This window comes from Scomber scombrus, chromosome 11, assembly GCF_963691925.1.
Source record: "Scomber scombrus chromosome 11, fScoSco1.1, whole genome shotgun sequence".
Lineage (NCBI taxonomy): Eukaryota > Metazoa > Chordata > Actinopteri > Scombriformes > Scombridae > Scomber > Scomber scombrus.
This window is the reverse complement of record NC_084980.1, coordinates 9,711,258-9,734,886: the sequence shown is the minus strand read 5'-3', so window position 1 is coordinate 9,734,886 and position 23,629 is coordinate 9,711,258. Positions and strand designations below refer to the sequence as shown.

General features: G+C 39.0%; 1 protein-coding gene across 1 annotated transcript; it reads left to right on the top strand.

The window, feature by feature from the left end:
* The first annotated feature begins 9,673 nt into the window (after window positions 1-9,673).
* On the top strand, window positions 9,674-23,125 carry LOC133990925 (carboxyl-terminal PDZ ligand of neuronal nitric oxide synthase protein-like). Its single transcript, XM_062429350.1, has 10 exons — window positions 9,674-9,778; window positions 10,296-10,367; window positions 12,639-12,731; window positions 12,839-12,897; window positions 13,033-13,141; window positions 16,758-16,887; window positions 17,343-17,470; window positions 20,870-21,031; window positions 21,935-22,103; window positions 22,593-23,125. Exons 1-10 carry the CDS (start codon window positions 9,674-9,676, stop codon window positions 23,123-23,125), a joined length of 1,560 nt encoding a protein of 519 aa, XP_062285334.1.
* The last annotated feature ends 504 nt before the right edge of the window (window positions 23,126-23,629 follow it).

The following is a 23,629-nucleotide window of genomic DNA, read 5'->3' as shown; positions in this document are numbered from 1 at the left end:
CTGTTTTAAGGAATTTGTATTTTGTATGTTTTTTATCTGAAGGACTGTATGTAAAAGGTAAAAGCAATGAATAAAGGATTACCAATTTACAGAGACAAAAGATTACTCATTGTGTTATTCCATGGAAAATGCTGTTGTAGGCTAAATGGAAGTGGTTACCGAAGTCATAAAAAATGTAGGAGGCAAAAGAAGAAGACGTGCTCATGTGCACTCTTATAGTTTCCAACTAATCTGTCGCCTCTGTGGTTCCACTTCACACTTAGGTGAGGAGATGACTCCTTTACTCTGGAATTACAGTGAATGGAATAATTGGAGAGAGTGTGTGCATGTGTTTTTCTTTTTGTTATAGAAATAGAAAAACTCTGTGTTTGACCCTTAGAGAGAAATCAAGGGTCAGGTAATTTTGGTCAGTGTTTACATTTACAGGAACACAGACGGTCCTGAATGTAGATAGATAGACTACTTCTTTTATTAAACTTTAAAAACCAGAGACACACATCAGACAGGTCACAAAAGACAACATGACCCACTACAACTACAATACTAACACACTTCTTTTTTACATTTTAATTTGATTTTTATTGGTTTATTTCTCAGGGACAGTGCATATTAATAAACATTTCTGTAAATATGCAAGAATAAGCCCAAAGGCTATTTTCATCCATTGTCCCTGGCCAAGTGTGAGTTGGCAGCCTAAAATCAAGCACAGATAGATATTTTAGGAAATGTACTTATTTCATTAAATATAAAACTACAGTCTGGAGACAGTTAGCTTAGCATAAAGACTGAAAGCAGGGGGAAACAGCTAGCCTGGTATACTGTCACCTTTGGACAGAGTCATGGCTAGCAGTGTCCCCCTGCCTCCAGTCTTTATGCTAAACTAAGCTGACAAATGAAAAACAAATGTAATCATAAAGGTTTGTTTACTACCTAAGCAACCACTCACAGCCCGTGAGTCACAGCCGCCTCCCCTCCCTCTGTAGGCCTAAATCAGCCCCTGCTTTCTCTCCATTCTCTCTGCCGTCCATCATCACCTCCTCTTCACCGCTCTCTTCCTACACTCTCATACTGGAACAGCAGACTCCTGTTCAATCACTCAGCCTCTGAAGAGGCGAGGGCGAAGTCATCAACACCGCTCTCACACTTGGGGAAAATGACAGAGGCTATTTCTCTCCTCTCTGTGCCTCTTACTCTCCGTTTCACACACACACACACACACACACACCATGTTTCCATCACTTCAGGGGACATTACATTGACTTACATTCATTTACTGGACACTTATCCTAACCGTAACCATAACCACTACATGCCTAATCTTAACCCTTATCCTAAACTTAACATAACCCTAAACTTATATTAACTTTAAATCAAGTCTTCACCCTAAAATAAATCATTTACCTTAAGGGGACTTGCTTTTTGTCCCCATAAGACAGGCGAGTCCCCATAACATAACTGTGTGAACAGATTTAAGTCCCCACAACGTTAGGAATACCTAGTACACACACACACACACACACACACTTGTAATGTTCTAAACCTGGACGTACAGCAAATGAGATTAAGTGAAGAAACACTGACTTGAGAACAGATGGACTTGAACTTGATGAAATTGTCACTTATTGTTTGATTGATGTTGACCTACATATGCCTCTCAACAGTGTTACTAATTGTGAAGTACGAACATGGATGTCGCTTCTGTTTTGGCACATGTTCATGATTCATATCTAATTTAAGAATCCAAATATTCGGGTTCTTTTGTGAAATGAAAGAAGCATGTAGAGACCTGATCAGGTGTGTCTGCGTGTGGGCGGACAGCACTTATTTAGACTTTTTGTTTTTGTGTATCTTGACATTGTGTTGTCATGGAGCGAAGTCCGGAGGGAAACTGGTTCACTGTGGCAACGAATACACAAAAAAATAGGATCAATTCAAAAAATGTTGAAGATTAAAAGAACAATTTCTCCTTTTCACTGAAAGCCTGGCTGTAGGGCGCTGCGCTCAAACAAAGAAGGAAATGAGTCTTTTGTGACGCCAAGCTATGCATTTTTGTGTGATGTTGTGTATAACTGCAAACAGCTGGGTGAATAAAAGAAAACATTTCACCACATGAGAGAAAAATTCAACTTTGAATAACTTAAGCTTCAATTCATTACCTACATTGTCTTACTATTTTACATCTCCTTTCTCATCTTTAGGCCTAATTACAATAGGAATACATGATGAGACTTTGTTAGAGCTATTTCATTGATTGTTTATCAGATATGTGAAACAAATGCAGTATAATTGATTCTCAACATTTTAACAGATTTTCATTATATTGATACCTTAATGAATTAATTTTTTCATTTTGAAATTAAAGGGTGACATTGACTTAAATTTATATATTTGATGTCTGTATATTTGTATTGGAAAACTACTACAGTATTACTGAACAAAAATAATGAATACTAAAGTAAGAAAGTAAATATATTTATATTTTCAGTAATTCAGAACACAATTAATGCAAGAGTCAAACAATATTTAGGGGTTTTGTGGTTGCCTTTACAAGAAACAAGTAATAACAATACATTTGTTGTTCAGATTTGACATTATTCTAAATTTGGAATCTGTCCAAACAATACCTACTATGTCCCAAAACCCTACCATGCAGAGTGAGAAGTCTGTGTGACCAAATTCATTTCAAGTCTGTATGCTGCAACATAATGTGTTCATAAACCAACTTCTCATCAGTGTTTTCTGCCTTGGACTTAAAGTAAATCAAAAACTTTACCAAAGACAAAAACAATCAGCATGTAAAGGTTAGAATAAAGTATCTGGATTCTGTTTGCTTGGAGTTTAACTTTAGGAAAAACAAACTCTAAAACTGAAAAGCCACCACAGATTTACAACAAAAACAAAAAGAAAATAATCAGGGAAAGAAGATTTTTATGGACAGTTTCTTTAATACCAACCTCAGTTTATCAGTAGAGAAATATACCTGTATGCATTTCTTTACAATACATGAAATCTAAATCTTTCCTTCCCATAACTACAATAAGAAAAAAGCCTTTGTTGAAACCATGAAAATGTTGCTTATCTTGAAATGAAGCCTCACTTCAACTCATTATACAAAGAATGATCTTAATAATTATTTTAACCACAGAAAAAAAAAGATTGCTTTAAAATTAGATTGTATCACATTTGACAGCAAAAAGATAAAATAAACAATAGACTAAACTTTAGTGTTTCAATCCTTTGTTGCCAAATACATTTCTGTTCCAGACTGGATGTACAATTTACTGTAATGACTTTATGTTTGTATGCAAACTTAGCTAAAAATCACAAGTCCTTCTTTTGCAGTATAAAATTGTTATCACATGCTGTCTATTCTATTCAGAAATAACCATAATCTGTTTACATGATTAGCCAAAACAAGTAGATTGAGTTTAATTCCAGTACATTGTTTTCTACATTGTTTTTTTCTGTGTGTCCAACACCTGGATGAGCTGACTGCGGGGAGAGGCCGAGTCAGGTGGAGTGTTTTTAAAGCATGGATCAGTTTAAGTGAACAGCTTTAAATGTCAAGAAGGTGGAAACATAATTTGGAACAAAAGAGGTGGTGTTCTGTTAAAAAGAGAATCTGTCTCATATGGGCACCAACTCCACTGGTAGAAATGAGTCAGCATACTCATTTTAAAACATATTTGCAGTGTGAGTAGTGATTAATAGCGTTGCCAACGGTGCTTGAACTCGGGAGAGCATTGTAGAAACAAAGAGCTGCTGTCATGGTTACCAGGTTACCAAGGGAACAAACCCAGAGCAGCTGAGCTGTGCCATAATACTCAATTACATTATAAGATCTCATTTTCATTTAATTTGGGTTGCAAAATGAAAACATTGGCCTCTACCACAAATAAAATCCTTGTGTCCACTGGTTGAAAATAGCCTCCTATCAGGTACAATAAACACTTAACAGTCTGATTATAGGTGATATTAAAACTCTTGTTTGATGTGAGATGTGAGAATATACCTCACTGGTCCTTTTATTTCAGCATCTGGTCTGTATTATTGCAGTGTAAGTCTTCATTTCATGACAGTGGGGAGTCAAGCCATACACAGAAAATAATGACGACTCACCTCAGTGAAGTAAAGAAACATATGTCTATGATTAGTGATCATTTCCAGTGAAAGAAAATATGTAGAGACTGAAAAAATGCACTTTTAGTTTTCTCTGTAGAGTTTAGATGGTGTTCATGTGTTGTTTTCCTCTGGGATTTATGGATCCCTTATTCAGAATAAAGACATGCAAATCACATGAAGTGGAGATTCTAAGTTGCACAAAGGCATGAATGTGTGTGGTGTGTGGTGTATGTTTAGGCGTGTATGGGGTGTTTCCCTCGCTTACACCTAGTGTGGGTTTAAGCACCTAGACAAAAAGTCCGATTCATGTAACAACCATAGACATAAAATCAGATTAAGACACAAGCAGTTTTAATTGTAAATCACACTTTTTTTTAAAACTGAACGCATAAAAAGTGTCCAAAATGTGCAATAAAGCGTCTGTGTCTTAGAGCTATTCCTCCCTACCCCATCAGATGATCCATCTCTCCACTTTATTTGAGGATATTCAGCTGGAGTTTCCAGAAATGAACTCATGGTAAGTAAAGCTCCTCCCTCTCAGGGAAATGAGCCAGTTATCTTCCTCTTTCCCAGTTCAAGACACATTAGCAGGAAGTTTTGGACTGACCCCCTTTTCCCACAACTATTCTGACAGGGAGGAATTAACTTCAAACATCTATAGTTTACAAGTAGTAAATATAACATTAACTTGACGGTTTACTGCAAAAGACCACTTCCCACCATGTGTTTGTCTCTTCTATTTATTAATGCTTTACTTACCCCAGGTTGGTTTATTGCATTCATCTGATGGGTTTTGACCTGAGACAACACTGTGAAAATCACAAAGATTTAAAGTCATATAATATCATGTTGACACAATTAGACATCAATTGAGGAAAGCAAACAGGATCAAAGTTCAACAGCTTTCCCACTTAAGCAGATTATTTAAGTGGGAACACAAGGTCTTGAAAAGTTGAGGACAGTCACAAAGTAAAACATGCGCAAACAATGCCAAACAAGGCCAACATGTAAAGTAATAGTTTGACATTTCACGGAAATATGCTCATCTCGTTTCTCGTTTTTTTAATAATGTCTTGTCCCATCCACCCTGAACCCTGTCAGAAAACAAAAATGTCTTGATTATTGTATAAATTAAACAACAAGTGAACCGGTAAGCATTATTTTATTTGTACCATTGGACAAAGCTGTCTTTACGCTAAGCTAAGCAAACTTTTGCCTGGCTGTAGCTTAAAGGTTAATGGAAAATAGAAGTGGTATCAGTCTTATCAGCTGACTCTCAGCAAGAATAAGGATGTTTCCCAAAATGTCAAATTATTCTTTTCATATTTTTCAGTTTAATTCTGTGCACAGTGTCACATTCTTTGCACACTTATTCAAACATTCTCAATACTTAGACTATATTTGTCACGGCTGACTACTAAAGTTATCATGACCAGCAGACGGAGGTGACAGTTGTCAGTATAGGAAGGAAAACATGTCACCTCCTGTCCACTCCGTGTTACCAGTCTCCCCAGACACGGATCTCTTTTCTTTACAAAAGCTGATTTCTCTCCCGTCCAGTAGGCACATGTAGCGTTACACTCTTTGGGGAAAAGTTCAATCTGAAGAAAGAGCTGTGACGAGCCAAAAGAGCTGTTGGAAGATGAATAAGCAGTTTGTAGGAACCCTGGCTTTACCAGCAGTTTCTTTATTCCAAGCACAGATTGTTTATTGTAGCTTTTTTGTATATTCCACTGGTGAATATGATGTTAAGTGATTCATGTAGCAGTCCTTCAAGCCCCTTTCCTGGCGCAGCACAAAGAAGACAGAAAATAGTGTGACGTACATCTTCCACATCCACATGACTAAGTGAGAAATAATGAGAAGTGTGTGTGGTAATAACTGTGTGGCTTCAACAGTAACAAGGTAAATGGGTTTGGGGTAAGGTCAGCTTTGTACTCAGCCGCTCTGACAAACACAGCAGGATGTGTGTTTATTGGCTTATGAAGAGCAACGAATGCCTCAAAGCAGCTGATCTCATGTCAATCTGAGATTGGTCGCGTGCCAGTTCATGAATATCAACACAACACCTGATTCCTATTTGCCATCGTGTCAGCTAATACAAACAGAATTAATGCTGGGTTTTGTGATGCAGTGCGGAGAATGAAAAAACTGTGTTATTGACAATAAGCTGTTATTGATTTAGCAAAGCATGTGCTTTTTATTATTTTTTATTATTTTTAGTGCTCCCAAATAACAAGGGACAAATAAAAAAGCAGAGGTCCTTTATCCTTAAATAAGCACTTATTTGAACCCAAACCATGTTTCCCTGATCTTAACCAAGTGTTTTTATGTAAACCTTTGCAGTGTCACATCATAAAACATATTATTGGAAGCACAGACACATTATGTTGTCACATCACTGTTTGTCACATAACTGTTAATATGATAACAGATCAGTCAATGCAAACATTATTCTGGAGTGTAGCAAAGTGATTAATTGAGCAGATGTTAATGAAGCAAGTGAGTAAAGAGAAACAAAATGCAATTCAGCCACAATTTCAATTTTAAATTATTTTTTAAAAACTAATGCAATGTGGGCAATGTGAATTTAAGCATATTTTGTGTGTGTGTGTGTGTGTGTGTGTGTGTGTGTGTGTGTGTGTGTGTGTGTGTGTGTGTGTGTGTGTGTGTGTGTGTGTGTGTGTGTGTGTGTGTGTGTGTGTGTATGTGTGTGTGTGTGTGTGTGTCTGCATCAAATTTGATGACCACACTGCTCCTTCCTCACGTGGAAAATGGGAAGCTGAGAGACAGATAAAACAGTGCCCTAAAGCCACACTTGATTATTACGCACTTGAACACCCAACTAAATACCAGATGAGTTATTTACCCGATGCTGAATTTTAAAATTATTTCAGCATTTGACGCACATGCATTCATTCCTGCTCATATAATGTGGAAGAAAATCTCCTTCGAACACAATCAAGCGGCAGGAACTGGATGCCCAGAGCAAGTCGTCAAACTACCTGAAACTAAGCAATCATAGTATTTCTGTTCTGTTGAAGTGTGATCTCAGGGTACATTTTGTCCCTAGAAAACTGTGGCTAGGCACTTGTATCCCAAAAATATAAAGTGATTTTGAGAGGTGACAGAGCACTCTGTTCTTTCTGACCTTAATGGAGTTCCTCTGTGCCTTACACTGAGATAGAGACTGCAACAATCACGCTGAGTGCTTCTTGACACAGGTCAACAAAAGAAAAGGTGCCGCGGTAAAAGTAAAGAGGAACATGGATAATGAAAGGAGCTTGTTTAATATATAAAGTGGATTTTTGACTTTGCATCCTCTGTTTGGTCTGTATCCTGTAAAATGCAAAGGGCTCTGTTGCCACCTACTGGACAGAAAATGTGATTCCAGATGGAGCAGAAAATATATCAAATGTGTTGCTGTAGTGACATCATTTGAAAATAATAATTGTAATGTTTCCATTACCTTAGAATGATCCCTTTATATCTACAGAGAGAATGAGTGCTCTTCCAATGGAGGCTGTGATGCTGCCCAGCCATGTTTCTACGGTAACCCAGAACAGACAAACCAAACACTTGCTCTACAGAAGGTCTTTTGCAGTTTTCAAGTTTCACAGCCACTGTTGGTTCTCCTACACTCTTAAAATAGGAGCGGAGTCATATTCATTTGTTTGCAATCTGCAACTTCACCACTAGATGGCCATAAATCCTACACACTGCAATTTAAAGCAGCTAAAATCTATATTTTTCATATTAATAATGGATCAAATCCCTACAAAAATATGAAAGGGTTTTTTTATAGTGATGAACCAACCAAGAATTATCCCTCAAGTCTGCAGTTACCCTCACCTCTACGAAGCATTTTAGCTTCTCTGGCTTCATTGTTGTGGTTTTCCAGCCTGTAACTTGACTTATTTTGGTGCACTGTCATCACTCTCATCAATTTTTAGCTAAAAAGTTCTGATAAACCCACTTCACATCTGCTCAACATCAAATAGCTGAAACAGTGAATTTTGTGGGGAGGGAAAAAGAAGAGATGATATTTGACTTGAATGCCAATGTTGCTTCCTGGATGTGTAAATAAGTATGGTGTATGAAAGAAAAGTAAGTAAAAATGCATAACAATGAGAAAAATGTACTGTTATAATACCACTGCTGTTTTTGGGTGCAATGCTGTTATCTATCACCTGAAGGTAACGATAAGGTACTAAATATATGCCCCCTAATAAAGTAGCCATCGTAGTTCACTAACTTCTTCTCTCTATTCTCTATTTTCCCACAATTGTCTGTAACAGGCTACAGACCAATAAGTATTCATTTGTATAAACTCAAAAGCTTGTGACATGTCAGTGTTGTGTTCACAGCTTGTTTCTGCTGTCCCCAAGTGGCCAGAAAATTGATTACTGCAGTATAAAATCAAATCTGCAAGACAAACATTAATTACAATATAAAACATATTAGTCTCTCTCATCAGAATGAAGAATACAGAAATGACTTTCTTACATTTCTTGGGATAAAAGCCAGTGACAATATTGCTTTGTCAAAACCTATATTGTATCTACTACTCCCAAAACTGCAGAACAAGTTTTTAAAAAATACAGTTTTTTTTTGTTTTGTTTTTTTTTTTACCACCACAAAATCTTATTACCTGAAGGTTGTTTTCATATTTGACCAGAAATAAGTTGATGTATTCTTCCAGTTCTGCTTCTTGGTCATCTGGCCAACTTACTATGAAGAGCAGAGCAGAAAAATAAAGGTCGACACTGTCAGTGTGTCAGCACTGTGAGAAAAAATCCATTAACATCTCCTCACCTTTATGTACAGGGGCTTCACCAGGGTTAAAAGCATGTCACTGTGTAAGTTAACGGCAGGACCATTGCTGTTCATTAAATTCCTAATTTTTGTATTGTATTGCCTTTTTCCGTTTATATTTTATACTATACTGTGTTTGTGCACGATTTCTCTGAAATTATAGGCTACATTAATCCTTGGAGGAAACCAAGAGCCCTTCAAGGACCCCTGGGGGCTCCTGGAATCTAGTGGGAGACTGTGATTTGGGGATTTGTTTGTTCCTTGTGATGCCACTAGATGTCATACAACCAAACACAAGGTGTAGCTGCTGATACACGGAGAGCCTGTCTTCATTTGTTAGATCTTACAACCAGTTTAATGCCTGCTGCTTCTGAATATTGATCACTCACTCTGATCAATTAGTGCCTACATTGATGCTTCGAGGGGAAAAAAACATCATGTGTTGACATCCGTGCGTCATCTGGACCCCGGCGGCGGCGGCGGCGGCGGTGGTGCTCACTGCTACTCCGTCGTGCCTCGTCAGACCGGAGAGCGCACACATCGATCACCGATCAGCACCTTAACTGAATCCATCAACCAATCAATCCGTCGCGACCGGCGTGTCTCAACCCAGATGACCTCCAGAGAGTGAGGAGAGTGCGGAGGCTGCAGCGCCCGGAGGAGATGCGCATATCTGCAGGTCTCTAGCGCTGTCGTAAAACAAGTGTTGGGTACAAGTCAGCATATCATTTAAGCGATGCCAGGAGTAACCAAGTATAATTTAGTAGATGACGCGCATGATTTGAGGATCCCCATGCACAATGACGAGGTGTTTCAGCATGGGGTCTGCTTCGAAGCAAAGGTAAGGACACTCTCTGCAACAGATACTTTCTGGGAGGCAGGAGGAATTTCAGACATGAGGATCACAATGTGTCAAATATTGATAAAAGTGTTATATTCATGTATCAGCTACTACAATCAATATTTTTGCAATGTTGTTGGTGGTGTTTATTAACATTTGTATACCTCATCATGTATTTGTTTTGCATTACTTTCAACTGTTTGTGATTGAATTGATTTATGTCCCTATTCTCTTGGTGAAATGTTGCTTTAACTGACAACTCACAGTTCTTTTATACAGTTTTTTTGACAACCCTGCCATAAGGGTACAATATTCTCACAGTTTTCAGATTGTCACTGGAAGTTTGAATCTTCGGCTTTAAGCATATCTGCAAAGTCAACAGTCCAAAATTATGTGGAGGTTCTCAAAACCAATACAAGTGAGATACACAATCTGCCAAGACCGCACTCATCAAGTAATCAGTGGCAGTCATTCCCTCAAATTGCAAATATTTCAATCTTTCTCTTACATTTTGCAGTACATTGGCAGTTTGGAGGTGGGCCGCCCTGGCAGCCGGATGGAGATAGTCGCTGCAATGAGGAGAATCAGAGTAAGACGTGAATATGTAAATTCCCTGAACCATGCAGATAAACTTCTCCTGCAGTCATGACCCAGCAATTGATGGAGTGCATTCACATGAATCTTTCCCGTCTCTTGTGTTTTGTGTCTCACCTTGTGCAGTGCTGAGAAACATCACCTCATCATCCTCCTTTACTCTTAAATCGCCAGCCTGTAAAACCACACAGTCGGCAGATTCAGTGGGCTGTCAGGAGCCTTTTAAATCACAGCAGGATTCATGGGACAGCTAAGATTTTACGGCTGAAGAGAGATACAGCATTCAGGTTTATATGCGATACCGTTGGGAAAAACCAACCATCTCTCGAGTCTCCTTTCAGACCAGACAAGGCCACTGCAATGCCTTGTCATTGCATATCACTGCAGTGTTACAGAAGCACAGACAGGAGAGGATTTAGCTGATTGTCAGCTGTTGGATCTAATCTTACAACCAAGTTGTTGTGTCACGCGGAGGTCGGCTGTATCCACAGTGACACCCAAGAGGGACTTAATCCTGATCCCTTGTACAGTTCAATATAATGGCCATTTGTCCTGCTTTGGCCAAGAGTTTAATGATGCTGTCCGTTTGAATGTCCTCATTGGTGTATCGTGTAAGAATTTCAATGATCTGTCTCTACAAATCTTCTTTTTTCTGTTTTTTCTCCTGTACTGCTGGTTAAATAGAACAAAAGAAATAGCCACACAAAAGTTTAAGCCTTTATTGACAAAGTGTTTATTTTTCATGCCCTTAAAAAGACAAACTTTAAATTGAATATCTGTATTATGTATCCAAAAGCAGAGATTGCAAAGTGCTTTTCTGGTAGGTTACAAAGCAAAATAATCAATTGGATAAAAGATGAAAAACATGGAACAAAGAAAATGCATTAAGAAACAAATAGGTATGTAAATGAAAATACAATAAACCGCTTTATATTAAGCATGGGCGAGATTAAAATTGATACCATAAAAGCCAGTCAGTACAGAAACGTGGCTGTTAGTGAGCTCTGTAATGGCACAGTAATTAGGAGTCTCTGCTTCTGGGCAGACACGCACACACACTGAAAATTCAAAAGCTCACATGCTCTTAAAAGAACCTAAAGTATTCGTGGCTGTAGAGATTGAAAGACTGGTGAGTTGACCTAACCTGTAGAATATTTGTTTGCTTGTGGGCAGTGTAAGCCAGAGTTGGTTTCAGGTGGATGTGCATGAAAATGTGGCCTGAACACTTCTTTTGTTCCACTTCATTGCCCTCTGACAGCAGTGTGTGTGTGGAGATGGATGGCACTCTTGTCCCAGTTTACGCGGGGACTGCATGGATAGCATTAGCCTAGATGAGACTCATGCACACACTACGGGAATTGTGTCCTTCACCTGAGCATCTATGCTCCTGGCTGCATGTGGAGAAAAACTCCCACACAACTATAAGATGGATGATATGGATAAGAGCGTATGACAAGAAGAGCTCATTGAACCATTGGGGCTTTTCTTCTGCACAGGTCACAGGCTAAAAGTGTTCCAGATTCATTAGGCCTGAAGTCACGATATATCATTTGCCATGTCTGGAATAACAATCTGTGAGATTTCTTTTATTCTGAGATTGACATCTTAGAATAAAAGAAAATAGTGGGAGGACGGGTCCAATCCAGCTGAAAAAAGAGACAGCGTAGGCTTGTTATTTTTACATAAACGAAAGTAAAGATGACAGAGAATATCCAAGACTGTCATCAGAGAAGAGCACGGTGGCGGTTCGTTCGCTGAAGAAGGGGTTGGTGATTTCACAGAAATTCATGTGATCAATTAATCATCTGATGTTTTCAAAGCGAGGGGTGTTATTCCACATAAATCCTGGTTGTTCTTAGATCTCTAAGCCCTGATATTTGGAGTCTGAGCCTGCAGTGAAGGCAGAGGGTACAGGCTTGAGTATTAATCATATAGAGGGATGAAAGTGTCCCAAACATGTCTACCTCCCTGTGGGAAGTCAGCCTTTGAAAGCTTAAACAGCTCCCAGAAACAGAAACTGACAGTATCTCAGTGTTTACTCAATCTCAGATTTCCCCTGAGAAGAAGATAGTCACTCATATTTTTCTATTTGCATGATCCTTTCTGATTCATTTATTATTTCTGTTTATATTTCTATTTACTATTTTGTTTTATTTCATGTATAGAGCTTTCTGACAGTGGGACCATGTGATATTTAATACAGGCAATGCCACTTTTTAATCATTTTTTGCCAAGCCTGTTAATTTCAATCATTCTTCCTCTACAGTATGAATTCAAGCTGAAGAAAATAAAGAAAAAGAAGGTCAATATTGTTGTGTCCACTGATTTTGTCAAAGTGATTTTACGCAAAAAGAAGAAGGTCAGTCCTTTAAATACCATTTTATTTGATCACATACCGTGAACTGTTTCTGCTATCTTGTAAAAAACACATTTCTTTCAATTCTTGTGTTTTTAACGTTGTGACAGAGAAAAGGGTTGACGTGGGATGAGAGTACAATCTTGGTGACGCAGGATCCCATCTATAGGTAAGCCCTCCTGGTGATATTAAATCAAAAACAAGTTGACCAAAGCAATTATCAGGGTGCTCACTTAACCAACTGAACAATAAAGCTAACCAGAAAATAATCCACGTGATCCTATGTAATGTTTTGCCTCAACAGAATCTTCTATGTCTCACATGATGCTCAAGACTTAAAGATCTTCAGCTATATAGCACGAGATGGACAGAGCAACATTTTCCGCTGCAATGTCTTCAAGTCTAAGAGGAAGGTAAGTTAAATTCCTTGAAAAACTGAAAATGATGAAAGGATAAGTATTTTGTTGTAAAAAATAAAATCAAGTGTGGCACTAGGGCTGGATCATATGGGCAAAATGAAAATATCACAATATTTTTTGACCAAATACCTCAATATTGATAATTAAACTATTGGTGCTTTCACAAAATATTTACACAATGAGATTTTTGATACATAATCAACAGTAAAGTGGATATAATGACTAAGTGAGTAAAGGCAAATGATAGAACAGCTAGTACACTCTGTTGAGTTAAGAAACTTAAATCCTGCCTTTAAAACCAGGAAAAGACAACATTAATGCCATATCACAATATCACAACATCCAAAATCTAGATGGTATACTGCTGTAAACACTCACTAGAGAACCACATTCACAGTTGAAATTAGCCCTAGTAATGTTTAAATGAAAGTACTGTATGCTATTGACATTTTTTGAAAGGAATAGTCCAACATCTTGGTCAATAAGTTGCTTTAGCTTTCTGTTAGAGGGTAGAAGAATAAATTGACACCACTCTCGTGTCTGTAAGCTAAATATGAAGTTACAGTCAGTAGTTGGTTAGCTTAGCTTAGCATTAAGGCGAGAAACGGCTAGTCTGGCTCTTTTCAAAGATAACACAATTCACTTACCAGCTCTACTAAAATTCACGAATTAACACACTGATACACATTAGATACAGAGATATGTGCTAATTAGTGAGTTTCAGAGGTGTTGGTAGGCTGATTTTGTCCCCTTAGCTCCAGCTGTGCTATGTTAATCTAACTGCTGGTGGCAGCTTTATATTTAACATTAAGAAGTGAGAGCAGTATTGATCGATGTTTCCATTTAAGTCTCACCAAGAATTCAAAAGCATATTTTCCAAAAATGCCAAACTTTTCCTTTTTTAACGTTGATCTTGAGAGCAAAAGGACAGACATGGGGGGAAACACTGAGAGACGGAGTAACATATTGTTGGTTTTGGTCTTTTCATTAAATTTGTTGACAATAATAAAAATTATATATCCAGCATTATTCTTGAAGTGGACTGCAAACAAATATGAACTGCAGCAAGTCCGTCATTTCAGCTGAAAGCTCTGTACATCATTTTAATGATGATATTATGCACATTGTCTCACATACATGGCCAATTAAAATGTGCTGAGGTAAAATGCTCATGAAAATGAAAGGCATGTTCTTTTGCACTTATCTGCATATCAAGCAGTCAATTTTTTCCTCAATGACAAAGACAGAGCAGCAGCGAGGTTGACTCCCATCACTTCACCATGGATACCAGACACACAGTGGCTTAGCTGAAGCTGAATACTAATCATTCTGGTGGGAAGAGAAAAGAAGAGGGGGTTTTTCACTCTTCAGTTAAAGACATTTTCACCACTGCCGAATGAACACCCACCTCATTGTCAGGGACACGGCCAGCGGTGCCTCCCCAGGGACACAGAGCTTTATCTGGGTGTTGCAGACCAAGCGTGTGGCTTAGTAGTAGGAGATGGACCTGATGATAAGAGGAGATTTGATTCATTTTCATCACTGCATCCTGCGGCCCAGCAGGGCTTACATGTCAGCTCAGTACTTCTCTAGAGTTTTGTGTTAAGCCTTGGGAGGGTTGGATGTTTTCCTTGATGATTTTAAACCAAAATTAAAACTACTGTGTTATTTCTTGTTTCTATTTAGCACTGAACTGGTTGAACTGCTTTCAAGCTTGAGTTGTCTTGACATACTGACTGAATGCCTTGAGGCAGGATGATCCTCCAGAGGCAGACAACAATAAATTAATTTTGATGCTGCTTTTTCCACTGTTCAGTTGTTAGAAAACACAAAACGTCACCTCTAGTCAGATCAGGGAAGGACATGGTGGATCAAGTTTAATTCTATTGGATTTAGGATGCCGCCACTGGACTGCATATAAGGGCTTTATGAAATAGAAACCCTGAAATTGATCAGGAGATCGGCGTAGTGCTAGTGTCTCACAAGGCACATTAATATTTCTCTCCACAGAGTTCAGACAGACAAACTAATACCCACATTAAAGTCAATATTTAATCTGTTTAGTATTCATATTTTTACAGAATAAAAATAAAAAGCCTTTAAGACAATAGAACAATATCACCAACGATTATTTTCCTTTTTAATTAATCAAATTAAAATTATTTTATCAATATGGTGCTGGTCTATAAAATAATGAAAAATATCCATCACAATTCCCCACAGCCACTTCAAATGGTTTGTATTTCTAGTCAGCACAACATAAATGTATTTGCATATAAGACAAAAAAGCAGCAAATCCTTACAATTGGAAAGTGAAAATAAGGTAATTTTTGGAATTAAAGCTTAAATATTACTTAAACAAATAATCAGTTATGAAGCACAGGAGCAGTACACTGATGATGTCAGAGGGCTGTGATTGGTTGAAAGCAAATGTTGGTCCAGGAATGCAATGTGGGATGCGGATCTAGTAACATGTCCTACTCAGCACCACTGTCATGTCTGTACCTTATCTAAGTTTCGCATAAAATCTAGAAATGCAGGGAAACAGCTGAAATAACAGGTTTAATCCTAAACACTTTGTCCAGACTAATCAAACAAGATAAAACCGTTTGAATTAGCTTTTAGTGGTGCTTGTAGGCTCATTTTTGTACTTTTAGACATAGCCAGACTAGATGTTTACCCTGTTTCCCCTGTTGATGGTTGAAGCTAAGCTAACTCTCTGCCGGCTGTAGCCTTATATTTACTAGACAGATGGAGGAGTGATATTAATCTTCTTAGCTTATTCTTGGCAAGGAATTAAATAAGTAGATTTCAGGAATGTTAAACTATCCCTTTATTCTCACTTAAGTTTTTTGTTATTTTTTTTTTGGGGGGGGGGGGTCTTTTTCATATCATATACATAAATCAGTTTCTCATTTTTCATCACCTGTGTTGTGTATCAGACCTGTAATATCTCATACCTTAAATCCTTGAGTATAAACATGACTAAAGTCAAATTGAAAACATTACTCCTGAGTGAACAGGCTGCATTGTAAATCATCTGACCTCATGCAACAGAATCCTATATCTTTGGAATCTAATGGCTAATTTTTGTGATTTTTTCAAATTAATCTCTGATGGATGACCTGACGTTGCAGACACACATAGTGAGCCTTGTGCAATAACAACAAACTTAACGTCACTCCCTCTGCCATCAAAGCTACTTTCCTCCAAAATGGACCAATCCATCACCATGACAGCACAATGTATGCAGAGCAGATAGACAAGGACAAGCAGCTGAAGCTCGGCATTCATAACTTTAATTTGATCTCTATCTCTTCTCTTGTTTGCTCCTTCCATCCTCCCTGTGTTCATTTTTCACCTCCCCCTCTGCCCCGACATTCCCTATTTTCTCCCTGCATTCCTTGTGTCTATTTTTCATCCGCTTTCTCGTTACCTGCCTACTTTCTTCCTGGCACCTCGTTTTCTCCCCTGCTGCGTCCCTTCATTTTTTGCATCCTCCCTTACTGTGCTCTTGCTGCTTCTTTCCCCCGCCCCTGCTCTCAAAACCCCAACACAAACACACACACACACACACTCTTGCTCTTTATATCTCTGTCTTCCCTCCCAGTCTCAAGCCATGAGGATTGTGCGGACGGTAGGTCAGGCATTCGATGTGTGTCATCAGCTGACCCTGCAGCAGAAAAGCAATGACCAGGAGGACGAGGAGGGGAAGGCGGATGACACTGAGGCAGCGCCAGGTGAATAACATCTACACACATACACACAAAATTACATCCACAAATCCAGTCCCCTCCCCGTCCTCCTTGTCACAAACTCAATCACCTTTTACTTTTTTCTTATCACACAACAACACACACAAACTCCCCAGGCCTTCTCCCCCTCTCTCCCTCTTGCTTTCTCTCTCACACAAATGAAAACACCTGAGCATCTGCGGAAACAAACACACCTCCCAGAGAAAAGATGTCATTATCCTCCGCCATAGTGTTTTGTAGCAGCTTGCAATGCGGCAGATTGGTTTTGGTGAGCCGTGCAGGCCACTGATCAAAGACCTTGCTTGTGGGGGCTTCTGCCAGCTCTTTACCCGCTGCTGTCACTGCCTCTAGATGTGTTGCACACTATAAAGCTCAAAGTAAAACCACAGCATTAAAAAAAAATCCCTCTCCTACAGTGTATGTATCTGGTCCCTCCACAGCTAAGAAGAGATTTGCATTGTCAGAGGAGACCGACCTTGAAGCCACAACAGAGGAGAGCATTGAGTGTGTCTCTTCATCAGACCCGGAGAAGAGTAAAAAGGACGAGGCCCTCGATAACGATGGAAAGGTAGAGAAAATAAGTTGTCCTTGACATTTCAGTCCCACTAATTTCTCACTCCTTTAGAAACACTAAAGCACATGAACACTTAATGGCATCACTCTGCAACTACCAGCTATTGTCATTATCAGTTCATCTGCAGATTATTTTCTTAGTGGTTTAATTGTTTGTTTTTTATAAAGTGTCAGAAAATAGTGAAAATTATTTCTTGCTATTTCCCAAAACCCCATTGCATTTACAGTTGCATGTTCAAGAAACATCTGAGAATGTACAAGATGTAGTTTGGCACAGCATATTTTTCCATTATTTTGGGGAAATTTCTCATTTATAAAAATGTCCTGTAAATAAATCGCTCTGGGAGGCACACAGCTCACAAAGGGGCATGATGAAAGTTTGGTTTCAAGAGGAGGAGTGTGAAGATGAGAAAACACAGCTGAGGGACATACAAGGAGCAAACCCATCTTTAAGGGTTGTTTTAGAGGAAATGCTCCACAAGGATATTCAATATTGATGAGAAATCATATGATTTATTAATGGAAACACAGCAGGATTCTCTCACGCTGGTTCACTAATCCTGCAATGTCAGACAAGCAGCTATCTGCTCTCTGATATGTGTCAGCTCATTTTCCATCTCAGTCTCTGTGGAAATGTTGGTTTATTACTTAAGAGAAAAGACTAGTGTTGTGCTGATGAGGGGTATATTGGTTTGAATTGATTGATAGATATATAAAAGATGTAATTACATGGTCATCCGAAATTCTTCCACAATGTTTCATATGTTCAGATCTCATGTGCAGTTTTGCCCTCTTCTGTGTGTAATATGAAGGTCAAGTGTCCTTCACAGTCTAGTATTAATGTCAAGAGAGTCCACCACATTGATCTCCTGTCTCAGATTAGACAGATAGGCAGTGTCCTTCATGGTCCCTCTTCCCACCGCAGCACTCTAACATAATTGTGTGAGTCATAATTCCTGTATGGTCCAACCATCCAACAGCAGCTGGTCCTGTTAATCTATAGATCTATTTATAGATGCTGCTCATCAAATGCCCATCAGGAAGCCCTCTTCACAATTAGATTGAGTGATGCTGCTCTCTTTTTTGTAACACAGGTGAATTGTCTTTGCTATAACCAGCAAGTGGACATGAAATTAACAGAATGACTGTTGTGTAATAATGTTGTGGACCAGTCAAAGTGCACACCCCTTTAAATGACAAAAGACCAGTTTGAAATGTAAATTTTAAAGATGCTCTGTGGAGATCGCTTGTTAACAAATGTTTTTTTAAATTAGCTTTACATGTGAGTGTTACTCTCCAAAACCAAGTATTTCAAATCCTGTATGTTTACTAGCTTGTACTCTTCTACTTCCTTGTCTTTGCGTTTACATCACTGTATGTCTTGGTACATTACACACACCTGTAGATCACTGACAGTGGTGTGAAACCATTGGCAGGACTGTGTCATCTTCATGTCTGCATGAGACAAACAAAACAGGGACCCACTAATGAAAAATTGCTCCATAGTGCTGCTCGAGGTCCGAAACTCCCCAAGATACCTTTATAGGCTTACAACAGACATAAAGCAGCAATCTTTAATTAATATAGCAATATAAAATTAACATTAATGGATCAAATGATGTGTAATATGAAAGTGGCCGCTCATAGTGATGAAGCTGTAATTGATTTTCACTAGACACTGCAGTTCCTCTCAGCTCTACGGAGCATTTTAGCATATTTCAGCCCATTGTTATCAACAGCTGATAGCTGTTCTCTAAAAGGGGGTTACACACTACCTGCCCATGCAGCTCACAGCAGACAGACAAAGTTAGCTACTAGCTGGTGAACATAGTGGTGCATTTAGCAGCTAAAAACCATATATGTCCCTCAGGAGTTGGTGGAGACCAAAACAGAACTAAAAGGAGTGTAAATATTGGACTGAGTGTACATTCATCAGGGGGGCAGAAACATGAATACTAGCATAAGGAAGCTGTTTGCTAGCATGTTTACCATATCAATGTAAAAGTGGGTGATATATAAATATTGTGTTAACAGTTTGTTTTCACTGCCCAAAATGGCCAAAAAACATTTAACTTTATTAAAATGTTACAACACTGTTAAAACAGATATTGTTGGTGTCTGACTGATGTGAAGTAACTTCAAGATATTTCCATCTTCAGCTTGTAAAATAGCTCTAAGGTTTCAGTATATTTTCTGTCTTGTTGCCAGGCCCACACATTCAAAGATTAAGTTCTTTCAATAGTACACTTGTCTCAGGGTTTCACCTATTCAAGCCACGGTACAAAATCCTCCATCAACATCAACCTCAATAGATCAGAATGCAGCCAGATTCTGTATTGATCTATCTTTGGTGTGAAATGTTTAAACACCTTTACGTGGTAGATAAAGCATGGATCTTTCACTCTCTGTGCTCATGATTAATCAACTATAAAAACTAACTCAACCTTACACAGTCCACCTGCACTCACCTACAACACAAAGAAACCTATTTTTCTGTGTAGTTATGTCAGTTTGGGAAAAGATGAAAGTCACTAACCGAAGTGTGAAGCGAACAGTGTGAATTCATGCAGAGAGGGTACACAAAATACACAGTTTAACATTTCATCTGAACGCCGTTAGAATCACTTAATAGTGTTATCTAGTAGTTTAAGTATCCACTGATGGGTTTCTTTCAAGATGAAAACAGACAGCTCCTCTTTGCTGTCCTCTCCCTGAGGAGCTCAGACTGACAAGGCTGACTGCCTGCTTTTTAACAACTTCTTCAGGTGCCTACACATAACCTTTCATATGTTTTTTTCCCACTATTACTCCAATATCTAAGTTTGTTGGTTATACTACACCACCAATTACAGTACTTTCACTTATATCTAAAGCACAGCTCATCCACAGCTATATTCCTCTTCCTCTTTCCTTTTGTTTACTTTATTTTAAGTGGTAGTATGCAAGATTATGGCTGCATCTTTGTTGCCAAATGCCCATTACTAAGAAAGTTTTCCGCTCAATGTCCTGGAATGATGTAGCAATCAACTTCAGGGCTGCAGCAGCTTTCCTCATATTTCTTTTAAAGAGACTTGTATGTCTGTGGGTGGTGCTGCTGTGTCGGTTTGTTCATGGAGGCTATGATCTATCTAACTACCAAGGCCTTCTTCTGTCCATTCCTAACAAACCACATTTGTGGGATATGGTATCAATCAATCTTCTGTGTTGCTGAAGGTTTTCCTGAAAGTCATTTCAGACACTCGAGGTTCAGAACAACAAATGTTACATCTTTCATGAGCTTGTTAAAGGTAAAATCACTGCTTTCAATTGGACATTTAATGCAACCATCACAGAGTCTGACTTTTATATGATATTAAAAGTAGCAGTACCACATGTAGTATCATCTCTGCTGTAGGAATCCGATGACCCCTCTCTTCTGCTGAGCTCCCCCATCCTTGGAGCCTCTGTATCGGGTCTGTCAGCAGCAGAGGCTCCCTGCTCTGCTGACCACCAGGTCCATCTCCTTCAGAAACAGCTACAGCAGCAGGAACAGCAGGCGCTGGCAGCTTCTGCACAGGTACTGAAGACAGTGGATAGTGTTTTTTTCGATTTTAAGAGGAATGGCTTCCAGAACATACACTTCTCTTTTGTTGTTGACAATGAACTGAATTTTAAGAGCATGGTTGTTGATGACTTCCTGACAAACAAAGGCACGATTATGAATTTGCCCTCAGTGATATTACAATGTACATTCAAATTCTTGACTTAAAATCATAGTAAAAATGTCATCTTGCATGACACAAAAGTTTCTGTAAACAGGGTAAACATTCTGTAAACATTGATAAACTGAAAACCTGGCTAGTTGGTAAAAAACCTCAGGAGGCACACTTTCTCATCTTATGTGGAGAATGATGATTATCCTTTTCATTCAGTGATGTGTTAAATAAGGTGTTGCAAGGAATTTATATTATTACACTTGTATCTCTTTGATACCTCTAAATTTATACAGACTCACATCAGATTAAATATGCATTTGAAGACCCTTGAAGATTTGAAGCAAACTTTTTTCAAGCTTTCGCTTTTTGAATCACTTTGGCTGATTCTCAGTGGAATAAGTTTATACACAAGGCTGATGTGTTGGTTTCAGTCTGTCTCTTCTAATGTGGTTTCCGATGAAAGCAAAGCATTACCTCAAAGTCATTGAACCAAAGAGGGAATCTTTAGACCAAAAAACCCCACTAAAGTTAGGATTAACTGTGGAACTTCATTAGCAGATTGCCTCTTAACAACAGAGAAATACATATTTCTAATTTGGATAAAACAGCATTAGAGAAAAAAAATCTTTGAAAATAATAATGAAAGCTTATTTGGCTTTGTCTCATTTGATTTTACTCAGACTTGGTCTTTTCTATTTGTATCACATGTGTGCAATATTGTCTGTTTTAGTTTTTTTTAACAGCGTGCGTGTTGGTGTGTTCAGGTACACGTGCTGCAGGAGCAGCTGTCGGTGGAGGTGTGTGCTCGAACCGAAGCCCATACCAGAGTCCAGAGGCTGCTGCAGCAGAACACAGACCTGCTACAACATATTTCCCTGCTGGTCAAACAGATCCAGGAACTGGAGCTCAAAGCTGCAGGCCAGTTAACATCTAGTGAGTGGAAATCCACTTCTTCCACCATCTTACTACTAAGATTTCTTTTTCATATACAGTATCTATTTCTTTTTTATTCCTTTATTTTCATCACATTTCCTCCTCTTATTGTATGCCATCCAAAAATCATCCTGTTCTCTTGTCATGTTTTTGCCTCTCCCCTTTCCTTCCTGTCTTTATGGCTCCTTTTCTCATCCACTTCTAGCAGACAATTAATTATACCCCTGGCACCATTCTCTGTGGATTCAGTGCTGCTCTCTCTTCTTGCCTCTCTGCATTGTAGCCAGTTGGGATATGCTACTGTATAGCTATGAATGATCAAATCTTGTCAGCACAGACTTCATCCCACTCTACAATCTCATCTGATTTGCTCAGACCTCTCTTTTAATGTCTTGCTTCCATGTTAATGTGAGATCAATTTTTTTCCTGTGTTTTGCATGTTTGTTACATATGTTTTTTCTTCTAATCTCTTTTTTCATTTGTCCTTAGTGGGCTCCCAGGACAGTCTGCTGGAAATCACTTTCCGTGCCAAGCCCCCCAGCACTCCCCATGAACCCCTTACTCCTTCCTCCTCTACGGGCCCCTTGGTGTCTCACTCTCAGCAGCAGATTAGTGACAGTGCCTGGGTCTCCGCCCTCCCTGGGCCCTGCTCTCCAGGTACCATGGGTACTGACGCCAGCCCTCTGGGGATCAGCGGTAGCGGAGTTCGGCTCGAGTGCTTCCGCTTCTCGTTCCGGACACCGGACAACCAGGATCAAGGCCAGGAAACAGGGGAGACTCCCAGCGACGGAGCGATGGATGATAGCTCGCTATTGGGAGAGCAGGTCCTTGGAGCCCTGGAGCTGCTCCGGTTCAGGGAATCAGGGATTGGATCAGAGTACGAATCAAACACAGATGAAAGCGACGACAGGGACAGCTGGGGGCACGGGGAGGGAACGGGGATCGAGGGCGCCGCTCGACTCATGAACGTGTTGAATGCAGAAGGTCTGCCGGACTGCTTAGGAGATGAGATGGCTGTGTAGTGGTGCTCTTAAATCTGCAGTAGCCAACTTTACACTTACACATCACCCCAATAAGAAAAAGGTGAAATTCAGAATCACCCCAAAACCCAGAAATCATGCCTTGTGACATCAATAAACTGCATCGTCTGCAGGTAAAAATTTGGATGGCTGGGAATGAATCCAGCTGGAAAGGGTGCTCGCTTGCCACAGTTTTGAGGAAAGTTTTGACAGATTTTTTTCTTTTAAATTCAGATTTTTCACTTTCTATCTCATCTGTGGTGACTTACAGAATTATATCATAAAACATGAATGATAAATGTTCATAAAAACAAGCTTGAAGCTAGACCTCATATGATCAACACATGCACATTCAAAGATAATGTGCATATTAAATAATAATATAATAGGTTATAATAATAGCCTACAGAGTCCTGAATAACTATAAAGATGTTCAAGCTTGTTTTTATTAAACTATTCACGTCTTTATCATATAAATTTATATAAATAGCACAGTTATCAGTCCAA